The sequence below is a fragment of the Mus caroli genome, chromosome 2 (genome assembly GCF_900094665.2).
Source record: "Mus caroli chromosome 2, CAROLI_EIJ_v1.1, whole genome shotgun sequence".
In the NCBI taxonomy this organism is placed as follows: domain Eukaryota; kingdom Metazoa; phylum Chordata; class Mammalia; order Rodentia; family Muridae; genus Mus; species Mus caroli.
In genome coordinates this window covers 64,657,532-64,669,706 of record NC_034571.1, presented here as the reverse complement: position 1 = coordinate 64,669,706, position 12,175 = coordinate 64,657,532, and the positions used below count along the sequence as shown (strand labels likewise).

At 44.9% G+C, this 12,175-nt stretch overlaps 1 protein-coding gene across 2 annotated transcripts in view; it reads right to left on the bottom strand.

Moving 5' to 3' along the window:
* Myo3b (myosin IIIB) overlaps positions 1 to 12,175 on the bottom strand; it is a 336,970-nt gene that overhangs the window by 293,069 nt on the left and 31,726 nt on the right. For both annotated transcript variants that reach the window (XM_021150395.1, XM_029484774.1), the window contains exon 6: positions 10,312 to 10,457. In XM_021150395.1, coding sequence (XP_021006054.1) covers positions 10,312 to 10,457 — 146 coding nt within the window. The remainder of the gene's footprint in view (positions 1 to 10,311; positions 10,458 to 12,175) is intronic.

The window sequence follows — 12,175 nt, the reverse complement described above, 5'->3', positions numbered from 1 at the left end:
TTCTAAGTGGTTTCAGATCACGGACTCTTTTGGAATTATGACCCTTGTTCTCTACAGCTGCCATAACTAAGCAGTAAGAATTACAATGCCTTGGAACAACAGATATTTGTCTCACCGATCTGCAGGCCAGAAGTCCAAAGTCAAAGTATCCACAAGGCCATTCCCCTTCTGAAGCCTTCTTCTCGTGCCCTTTCCAGCTTTGGGTGACCCTGTATTTCTTGGCTTCCAGAGTGACCATCTTCCTTCTTCTTTCTGGTCTATGACCATATCCAAATTCACCTCTTTGCATGAGGACAGGAGTCTCACTGAATGAGAGCCCAGCCTAATCACCTCATCACAGCTTAATTACTTCTATCAAGAGCTTATTTCCAAATAAGTTCCCATTCTAAAGTATAGGAGGTTAGAACTTCAACCTATCTGGTTAAGGGGTATGTACCATAGCCCATAGCCATCAACACTAACAATTTGCTACAAATTTTTTTCGACTTACATAATGCCAGCTCACACTACTGAACTTGCATAATACCAGCTCACACTACTAAACTTGCATAATGCCCGCTCATGCCTCTGAACTTTCTCTACTTTTTACCTCTCAATTTATAGTACCGGGTGGTCATGGAAAAGGTCATGGAAAAAGGCGGGCACGAATATTTTTTTCAAGGCTGATTTTATCTTTTAAAATACTAACCGTGGTTTAGTAGCTGCTTCAGGTAAGAATTTATACCTTAGAATCATCTGAGGAATATGAAAATGTAAAATAATATATGATTCCAAATACATTTGAAAAATCAACTCTAGATTTATATAGATGCTGTGCTTGACCCCAGAGCGATTCAACTGAATTCTCTATGAGTGATGGCCAGGCATGGGTGTCTTTTAAAGCTCATAGGACTGAGGACCCTGCCCTGGGTGGCTTACCATCGCAGTGGCTGGTCCTATCCTGCAGTTGGTGGTACTGTCAATCTTGTCTATTGAGCACTTACAGACTATATCAAGGGTGCTGGGGGAAATTGTGCAGGCTCCTGTATCTCAGTGCAAAAGTGTTCTCACTCATGAGCCATGCCTGATTTTGTTCCTTCAAGTGGTGACAATGAAATGGTGGCAATGGAGCCAACTCCAGGTGTCTAGATCCCAGCAGGAAATCTGTTTGAGCCTTGTTGGGGTTAGTCTCCCATGTGCCTGTTCGAGTATAGAGACCCAGAATGAAACATCATTCCAGTCAACCAGGACAGGCAATACAGGAGGGAGATCCAAGATCTTTAGAATTCCCACCTGTTAATAACATACCACCTACCCTTCATTTAAGTGTGATACCAATGTCCTCCAACTGATGGGACATTTGCAAATGGCTCAGCAGGAAAGACCACCAGTAAAGTCCACCTCGGCCTCTAGGGTGCACTCTATCCATGATGATGACATTACATACATTATCTATATGTCTAAAGACACTCTTCTTCAGGAGTAAGAAGCCAGCACAACCACCACTCTTTAGCCTGCATTTTTTCCCATTTGCCCACAAAGATATCAAAGTAAAGTTCCCTGAGGCCAAAATACAGACACATTCTATCAAAAACACCTCTCATTCATACCAATCTTATGATCACACCACACGAGGATGTGTATTTGATGGGGCTTGCTTGCTTGTGCTGGGCCTTGCTAGTCTTAAATGAGCACCAATTTTTCTTTTCTGAATTCACAAGCAATTCATGGGGGTACGGGAGGGGAGATCTTAGTCACAAGCCCAGTGAGGAAGAAAGTCCAGCTTACCAGGTGGCAGTTTGAAGCCTCCGCCTCCTGCTTAGAAGAACCAGAGGCACAATTTGTTTTCACCAAGCCTCTGGCTTAATCCTCTAATCCTGGTGTTGTTCTCTAGTACTCTTCTAAGACAGATGACAGTGGGTATCAGCTTCATCTGTGAGTCCCCCTCCCTCCACCCCTTCCCCTCCCCCAGTGCCTGGCTATCATTCTTCCTAGCCAAGAAACCTGAACTCATCAGGAGTAGCCAGGCTCTCCTCATCGCCCTCCTACCCAGCTTGGGTTTCTGTCTCTTCCCTGTGTTTTTGGCCTTCTAGGCTAAGCAAGAGGAAAACAGTTCACTCTGGGAGAGAAAATGGGGACTCGATTTTGAATCCTTGACCTTGTATCTGGGGCTTCTGACACTGTTCCCTTACTCAGGAAACACACACACAGACACACACACACAAATCTAGAATCCTAGGGAAAGTTGAGCCTTCCAAAGGGCTGCAGCCAAGACAGAGAGTATAACTCATCAATTAAGCATAAAGCTGCCATGCACTTGATAAGCAAGCCCCTTCTAAAGACAAAAGCATCCCCATTCAGGGTAGATATAGTGGAAGTCGGATCCTAGAGCATCCTTGCTTCCTGATGGGCAGCTCCTACCACAGCATCCAAGTGTAGGCATAGGGACAGAGGCTGTCCATATCTCCATCAATGTGTTTATTAACTCCAAAGGAGTAGTGGAAGATGGATATGAATAGCAAATTCTTTCATACAGAGGTGCTGTGTAAAACGTAAGAATTTATTAGGAATCTGTCTTTATTCTCTCTTAGTTCCTAATGTAGTCATCAATTAATAGCTGAACTTTCAAATGATTGATCTCATGGGTGGTGCTCATGGGAGCTTTCAATTCCTCAGCTACAAGGGAAGGGAAATTCCTGTCAGTGTGAATAGTTCCCCGAGATCTTTGCGTTAGTAACACTCAGCACACACTGAATAGACATTTACAAGGTATCACTCTAAACTCTTTACATCCACTCACCCCTCACAGCTCCACGAGGCTGGTACTATTTCTATCCTCATAACAGGGTAGGAAGCTGGAACACGAGGCATAAAGAAACTTGGTCCAACTCACACAACTGGAAGATATTGTAACTGCTCACTGAACTGAACAGATTGGTTGTAGAACACAGTAAAAACCTAATTATCAAACTATACCATTTTGTACCCTTTCCTGAAACTGTGCTCAGAATCCTGTCACCAATGTTAAAACAACCCTGTCTGGTTTTCCTAGGGTTAAGAAACCACATGGTGAACAGCTAAGTTGTTCTACTCAAGGGCATTCTGAACTAGTCCATACTAAACCTCATCCCTAGCAGATCACAGATCTACGAAGTCTAGCCACAATCTGTAGAATCCCTGAAAGAACCACAGATTCCTGAGAAACATGATATTGTATTAAGCAACTAACTAGGGGTTGTTTGTTACAACTAGGGGATGTTTGTTACACAGATGTTGAAAACTGATACAAACAATATTGTCTTTGTAACAGGCTTTCTCTTGACTCTAGACCACTCCCTATAAATGGATAGCTTCTGCTCTGACAATCCTTTCTGCAGGTACCCAGTTCTTCACCTTTGTGTCGCCTATCCTGCTGCTTTGTCAACTCACAAAGACATTTATAAGTATCCCTTTCTGTGAGTCCCTATTTTTTCCAGAGTTGAGAAGAAGTCAGGGTTCTTGGTCCCTTCAGTACTATTTTGAGCTCTGTTTGCTTGCTGATCCTCTTTGCCCATCTCTCCATCATTTAGGAGCTAAGTCAGATTTAGCCTAAGTGAATGGTGCCAACAGAATGGAAGCAGGGTAATGAAGGGGAAAGCACAGAGAATACTGTACGTCAATGCTCTGAGGCTCTGACCTCTCCTTTTTCCCAGGGTGAGCTTCTTGCTCAGCCTGGATGGGGACTGGTAGTCCCTGAAGACATACTCTGGCTTCGCCACCTGATCCCCAAAAGAAATGTTGCAAAACTGAATTCTCCCTGCCTGCCAGGACTCAGAGGGGCAGCAAGCTGCACCTCCACAGGAACTAATGGCCCCAGCTGCTCAGTTCAAATTAGAATGGAATTTGGAAACTGTTCCATGGCATAGAAATCTTCCGGGGCATGCCTGCCAGGGACCTCCAGCCACTGGGTTCCCATGGAAATGGAGTGTTAAGTTCTGGGTTTGGGGGCTATTCCAGAGGCAAATGAGGGGCATGTACCTAGGGTATCCTGAAGGATGCCAACTAAAACTGAGATGTGAAATGCCATCCAAAAGAAAGACTCATAAAGGATAATTGTTTTCTATTAGAGTCAATCAAAACTTTCTGCCATTAGGGAGTCCACAAATGCTCAATGATGGTAATTCTCTGAGTACTTCTTGCTTTATGAGTGAAGTTTGGATTGCAAAGGTTCATTGCTTAAAGGGCCAATAACTAAGTGACTTACACTGGTGAAGAGAAACCCAAAGCTCCCCGGGGGCAAACCCATCCTTACTGTGCCATTAAACACCCACTACCCCTCACTCATTACGTTTCAAGAATAAGAGTTTAGTTTTAATTTCTTTTCCCTTGTATTTTGCAGCCTTAAGGAAAAATATCCTGCGCCAATTCTGTAATACTAAGGCAATTGCTGGTGACCTAGGGCTCCCTATTCCCTCTGCCCCCTCACACAGCTGTGCACTGGAGAAAGACCCCTGCCTCTGCCCCCTCTCACAGCTGTGCAGCAGGTGAGGATCCCCTGCCTCTGCCCCCTCTTGCAATTGTGCAGCTGGCAATGACTTCTTCCCATATCATAGTGATATGGGAAGGTTTTTGGGTTAGAAAGTCAAAATCTAAAGGACTCTGTACCTTTTAAAACACATGGCCAAGCAAGATGAAAAGCCAACCCTAGGACTGTCTTTTAGTCCCTGAGGAGAACTTTCAGTCACACAAATGATTCTAAGGTGAACCCCACCTCCCTCAGGCAATCTAAGAGGGTCCAATCTAAGAGGGTCTTGATGTCTGAATTCCCTTTACTTTTTTCTACCCCAAACTCTGCATGTCTCACTTTTATTGGTGATTGAGTTGGGGACAGAAGAAACAGGCTTTCCTCAAAAGCAATCCAGGCCTTGTTCGCTTTTGCTTCTCACCCAACTCAGTTTGCAAGAGCAAAGGTAAAGGTATCCTAATGCAGAGGTGTGGACATTCCTAAGTCCCCAGTGGACTGGGCTCCAAAGTGTTTTCATAACCTTAGCTTAGAGCTTGGAAAATATTTCGCCCCATAAGCATAATGTTCTAATGGAGACAGAGTCCTCAGCCCAGGCTCTAGGACTTTATTTAGTCACAAAATTCGAATAGCACACCCAAAGTACAAAGCAATGGATATTATACGGCTTCTTCCTAAAGAGATGCTTAAAAACACTGTTTTCATGAGAAAATGCATTCCCACTCAGGATGCCAAAAACTGGATTTGATTTTCCCCAGACCCCAGAGCAAGCTTTCTCACTGAAGAAATAATAGGAAAAACTAGAAAAGGAGGGTGGCAAGACAGAAGATGCTGGCTAGTCCAGAAATAGCCCTGGCCGGTTAGATACCATTTTGCAAAGAGTGCTCTGTGAACAGAAACTTCTGGATACAAAGAATGCTATTCTGAAGCATCTCGCTATGCTTATGTAACGTTCCCCAAATCTTCCTTCAAGCACTGAGGTGTTCTAAATTAGGAGTAAAAAGCTGTGGTTTGAAGGGGAATTTGAGGAGGAGATGGGTTTCTGGATTGGGGGGTCAGAAATTGATCCATCCTTAGCGATGCCCTGAACTCACCTATGATGACCTCTGTGTAGTCCTCAATTCCTTGATGGACACAATCACTGGTGCTAATGTAACTTCTGCCTTTTAGGTTGCTAACATCACTTAAAATAGTGAGTCGGGGCAGCATGCTAAACTGTAAGCTTCTAACAGGCTGAACCTGTGTCCTGTGCTCTCCGGGACTGTCACTGCTTGGCATAAAATCTAGAAGGATTTACCATTCCAGCATGCCTGCAAAATATGTAGGTTTTAGAGACAGGCTTCTGTATGCACATCATTTTTCTTCCTATGTGCAGACCAGAGACTGGCTGCAAAACCTCTGTGGGCTTTCAGTCACCTAACTCAGAAAAGGACTGGGGATATCAGTGGTCTTCCAGGGTCACTGTGGGGCTCACATACATGTTGGTGAAACACAGAATACTGTGCCTGTCACACAGTTAGTCACACTTGCAAGGTCCCATTTGCAAGTTTAGCGTCATTCCTTGCTCATATTCCTTTCTCATCACTCGTGAGCCAGAGGTTTGGGAGTTTTGTCTCTAAATTAGTTCCACAGAGAACCTGGTGACCAGGAAAGCTAGTTAAGGTATTGGGTTGAACTGTGGCTTGAGATGTGACCTCATTTGCAATCAGGATCTACCCAGATATGACGATCGATACATGGCTGTTGCCCTGGAGGTGTGTGAGCCGGGATTGGGATTCTCATGTCCCTGGAAGAAATAGAGAAGAAGACAGAGGGCAGAGGGATACGAAGGACAGAAGACTGGAGGCAAGGCTCCTCCAAAAGCCTCCAGAACAGCTTCTGAGGAGACTCTGGAAGGAGTCTCCTAAGCTCTGTGTGGATTGTGCTCTTGGACTTCGGTCCAGCAGGACCATAAGAGAATAAGTGTTGATTGTTCAAACTCATTGAATCTCTGGTTCTCTGCTGTGGCAACCCTGAAAAACTCCCTCGGTTGGGAGCGGGTGATTCTGGAACGCCTGGATTTAGTGATGGACACATGAAGCAGAGATGGTCACAAGTTCTCCTCTCCTGAGACTGTTCACTGCGGGGAAAGCTCTCCGGGGAAGGCAGTCGCCAGCTCTGGAGACTGGAATGATCAGGCAAGTTTCTACTGGGAATCTTGGGGGGTGGGGTTTTCTTTTGCTTTTTTTCTACAGAGAGTAATGTGGAAAGCATGAAGTTGGTCATGAGACACTGATCAAAGCCATCCTTCATTGGGCCCAAGTAAATACATGCACAGTGTTGTTCTCAATGCTTGTGTAGTAAACCCATACTGTACCCCACAAAGGTCCCTACCACCTTTCTGAACCTGTCTACAATGGACAAGGGGAGTAATTAGCTAAAGACTCTGAGCTAAAGAAAGATACCTAGATTACCTAGAGACCAAAATAATTGTATATTTTTCCTAACCCTACTGATCTGTGAAATTATAACTGTGAAACAGATCTCTAAAGTGAAATATATATGAGATATATCGGGCTGGATGTATACACACACAAACATACATATATGATCCTTCCAAGCCTTTGGGATTTTAAATGGCATCTCAAAAAAAAAAAAACCCAACATGTAAGAATGAAATCTACAGATGCTCAGAAAAACGACTTCACTCTCCCTCTTCTAACTCTGGGGGGTGGGGTGGGGAGGCAGCAGAAGCATCAGCAGTCAGGGGTGACTTTTTTTTTTTTTTTGGAGCAAAGGCATAGACAAGATGACACGCTGACAGGTTCAGAAAACAGTGAACGCTGTGCCAATCAGCAGATAATTTGTGTGTTTGCAGCGTAGGAAGAAGTGTGAGTCACGCAGTATTTCAAAGGCAGGTCACAATTGCTGTTTGTCATCTTGCAATGTGAAGGTCAGGAGACAGAAGAAGGTGGGAGGAAGCAGAGAGGAGACCTGCTTGCAAGCAGATCAACCATAGCCAGACAGGTCCTGCTCCACGGCTCTGACAGTGCCCAGGGAGCCCATGTAATTCCTGCCTGAAATGACATCTGAGGCTCTCACCTCCAGCAGCCACAAGGTCATCCATCATAAGTCCTCTGTAACCTCTGAAAGTCACTCCTTCCATGACTCAGTCAAGCCTTGCCTCTCTTCCCCCACTTAGTCACTTACTCAATTTATTTCCAAGAATAAAATAACTGCAAGGGAGGAGGCCAGTAGGGAAATTCAGGGAAGGAAGCCTCCAGTTTTCCAGATCCCAGGGGACCATAAAATGGACCTCATTGTTCAATGGAAGAAAATTCCAGTGCATTGGAAGTACATCCAAATAGAAAAAGAAAAGGAAACTGAAGTCAAACAGAATCAAGAATTTTTGTCATTAATGTTATTTGCAGGGAAGGGGAAGGGAGGGTAGGGCAAGGGGAGGGGCCTACCCTTATGAAATATAAAAGTCAATATTCAACTGGATTTTTAAAATATGTAAATGAGAGCTGGTGAACTAACTCAGTGGGTAAAGATGCTTGCTGCCAAACCTGACAGCCTGAGCTCAATCCCCACAACCAGAATGATGAAACTAGTCCTTTGATGTCTTCATACACACACACACACACACACACACACACACACACACACACACACACCCTCCCATGCCTTCTCAGTACATAAATAAACAAACAAATAAATGCAATATAAGGCTTTTTAAAATGTAAGTGTTTAATTTCATCACTTTCCATCTAAGAGCTTTTTCTGAGGAAATGATACATTTTTAGCACTGAGAATAAGCATGCATGGTCACACAGCTCTAGTCAACCCTTAACCCTTCAAAGAGAACTGAGTGATTCCAATAGGATAATTCTTAAAGAACTAACTTACTGAATATAAACCCACAGAGTTCTCCCAGGGCTTAGGAAGAGAGCAGCTACCATCCTAGCACAGAGGCTGCATGTCGTCATTTGTTTTTCTTCTTCCTGCCCAAGAATGGCAAGCCAGCCCATTAGAGTTGTGACAATGGCAAATGTTGAGTCCAAATGATCACACAGAGAATCTACCAAACTATTATTCTGATATCTGATCCAGCATCCGAACAGGAAAAAAAAAAAAAAAAAGAAGAAAAAAGAAAGGCAGGAAGTCTAGGAAAGAGTGACAGTCTCAGCATAGCTGGGATAAAGATTGATTTCTTCCAGTTCCCTTGTTCTGTGAGCCATTCTGCGTCTAGGTAGTGAAAGGGGGTTAGTTATCTTCATCTAGATCTAAAGACTTCTCCCAAGATACAAGACGGGAGAGGAGTGCTAGAATAGAGATGAGCAGAGAGCAGAGGCTGTGGACACAGAAGTTAGCTCATCACTGGAGATGAAGGGTCTATTGACTCAATGGGTATACACTCATGTGCACACACACACACACACACACACACACGCACGCACGCACACGCACACACACGCACACGCTCATGCATGCACACACCTCTTTAGCTGCCTTGAATTTATCAGCGTAGGCGATTTTTTTTCAAAACATTTCATCTGCCTAGGAATGCACACTTTTAAAAAGGGAAAGAATAAATATACCCAAAGAAATCTCTTATTGAAAGTGTATACATCTCGTAAAACTCTCTGCTATTTGGGGAACTATGTTGCCATAGAAAGCAAGCAAGCACTTGTAACACAAGGAGCCACACAGAGAATCCTTGCAGCCCGGTTCCTCATCTCTGCACATGTCACTGCTCGCTCTCTCTGCTGCCGGCTCCTGCATCCCTAGGTCCCTTCGGCTGCTCACCAGACTGTTAATTAAGAAGCCAGAAGCTTCAGCTGCTACCACGGAGCACTTGTTTTTATGTTTTGGAAAAAGCAGAAAAACCAGCCCGGCTTAAGCGAGGCTGTTTTCGGAATGTTGGTTGTTGGTTTGCTCACATCTGGATTAGGTCTAAAATGATAATATTACGATGATCAACATCAACGCTTGAGAGCCCCATCTGCATATAAATAGGCCTAATCAGAAATGCAAATGCAATTTCCAGAACTGTGTAAAGGCTGCAGATAGCTGTGCTTTTGTGCAGATAAGGGAAGGTCAACATGTGTATTGTGACATCGATTCAACGGCCCAGATTGTTTCTTTGAAAGAGCCGGTTTGGAAAATACAAATTATCTATCAATCTGCACCCAGGCTGAGCTGGACTCCCCACCATTTGACCCTCCTAACGTCTATCAGCTCAGCTGCTGGAAAAGAACCCCCTACATGTGCAGACCCTGAGAACACACAGAGTAGGCAGTACACTTCATCTAAATCACTTCTGAGACTCCTCTGAGGGGGCTTTCCCACTGAGGGGTGAAGAATAAGGATGTATGGGTAATGAGACATCTTTCAGATAGACGTCACTGCTGATCTGAGTGGATTCACGACCATATGAATATGTATTTTGGGGAGCCCCCCCAAACTCCCCCAATGCTACATTAAGTACACTTAAAAAGAAAATGTCGGCGTTTAGACCAGTTGTTTAGTCCCAAATCACATCTGTGTTTCTCTCGTGTAAAGAAAGCACACACACACAAAAAAAGAACATTTCAGAAAAATTGTAGGGCTGTGAATTGATAATTGCCCCATGCTCTCGCCATTTCTCAGGGCAGTTATCTTGTAGAGATTAGTATCTCCTCGCGCCCCCACCCCCACTCTAATTTTTTTTCCCTCATCTTTTTGAAAGGGAAACATATTACACAATCGAGCTTTCTCAAATTCCGAGAGAACTTGCATACCAACTAGCTTCCCTCCAAAACCGGTTTCGTGGAGCACCGATGAGTCAAGAGCGCCACCTGGTGTCCTACCTTGGTATCTTAAAGAGCATTTTCACAGGATGCATTTCAAAGAGGGGAGGGTCTCCATCTCCCAGCTCAATGGCTGTGATGCCCAAGGACCAGACGTCACAACGAGCGTCATAGGACGAGTCATACTGCTGCTCGCAAGCAATGACCTATCAGACAAAAACGAGACACAACACATCAGGCCACTGTCACCCCAGATGCCTTGAAACCCTTTTTGTTGTTCCATTGACCGTGCTAATGCTGAATGGGAGCAGTGAGATGTTTGTAGGCTGTGCATAACCGATTCATCATCTGATATGTTTACTAACTTAGGTCTTTCTCCTTTCCTTTTGAACTGGGGTCTGACGATGTTGCTGAGGCTGGTCTCAAATTCACAAGATGTGCCTTTACATGTTCATTTCTTCCGTTCTCATGCGACCATCACGCGTGCTAGGATTACAGATGGTTTAGCTTCCTTTTTAAAATGTGTTAGCTCCACTCAGAAACCATGTGTTGAACCATCTCAGTGCAAAGCACATCACGAGGTAGTGTATGGGAGAGAGGCCACTCTGTCCTCAAAGTGCCTGCTTCTCGTTCCCCTTTAAAGAAAAAACTTGGTATTCGAACGGTACCTCCCAGCCTGCTGTTAAATTTAAACCCCCAAAAACAGTTGCTCTTAAACAGTGGCCTCGGGAGTGTAACCCACTGAGCAGATGGATGTTGGAAGACCATACGGTTATGAAAAGCAGAAGCCACCCCATCCTATAGTTTCCCTTTTACCAACAACGTCAGAAACCTCCCCAACATCAAACAACCTCAACAACAGTTTGTGGGTACCACTGCATTTTATGGCCTAACTGGGTAGAGAGCAGAGAAATTAGAAATGGCTGCAGGCTTGCTAGTGGGTGAAGAACAGGCATTCTTGGAGGATTCTGTTTCTATCAATGTTCTAAGTCCCACGAAAGCATACTCCTGACTGTCATGCAAGACTGGGATAGAGGAGCAAGCAGAGGGTGAAGAGGGACCCAGGACTCCCCTTGCCCTTGATTCTGCCTTCCAGAGCAGGCCGGATGCTGACTGTGACAGCTGAGCACCACATTGGTGAGTGTGGGGTGGGCAGGCTGCTCCCCTCAGGCTCTCATGTTGGCTTTGGCTTTTACTCTGGGTGAGACAACTACTTGTGGTAAGCTGACAAGAGACAGGTCAGGCTTCTATTCTAGTTGCTCCCCTGGCTGCATGCTGAGGGCAGAGCCAAGAGAGGGGGACACACAGCCAGTTACAGTGCTACTGTACCAACTAGTTATAACCAGATCCTGAATGTAATTCTGAAGGTTGAACCAACTGGAATTCAGAGTGGACTTTTAAGAAAAAAGATCTGTGGATAACACTGAAGTGTTTGACCTGAGCATGTACCGGAGAACTGGGGTTAACCCACGTGGAAAGGAGAGAGGGAAAGCAGGTTCAAGACTCAAAGCTGAAGCGTTCAAATCTCAGGGGTCAGGGAAGTATCCAATGGGAGATAGTGATTTTAACCCCTAAGGCCTCCAAGGCTCCCTACTGGACATCTGACCTAGGTAATTATAATTATAAGACGAGTACTCTGGCCTGTATGTGCCCCCTGCCCCCACCCCCCAGTTCATGTGTGAGAAATGTGATCCCTGTAATGCAACAGTGATAGGAGATGTGACCTTCGGGGAGATGTCCAGTCCAGAGGCTTGGCCCTCCTGAATGGATTCAGGTCAAGACAAGTGTATGAGACTGGCTCTCTCACCTCCCACCATACGAGGAGAGTCGGAGGCCCTCACGGAACCCCAGAGCCTTCATATTCCCAGACCTTATGGCTATGAAGGAATACTTTTTTGTTCCCTCTAGATTGCCCTGCCTCGGA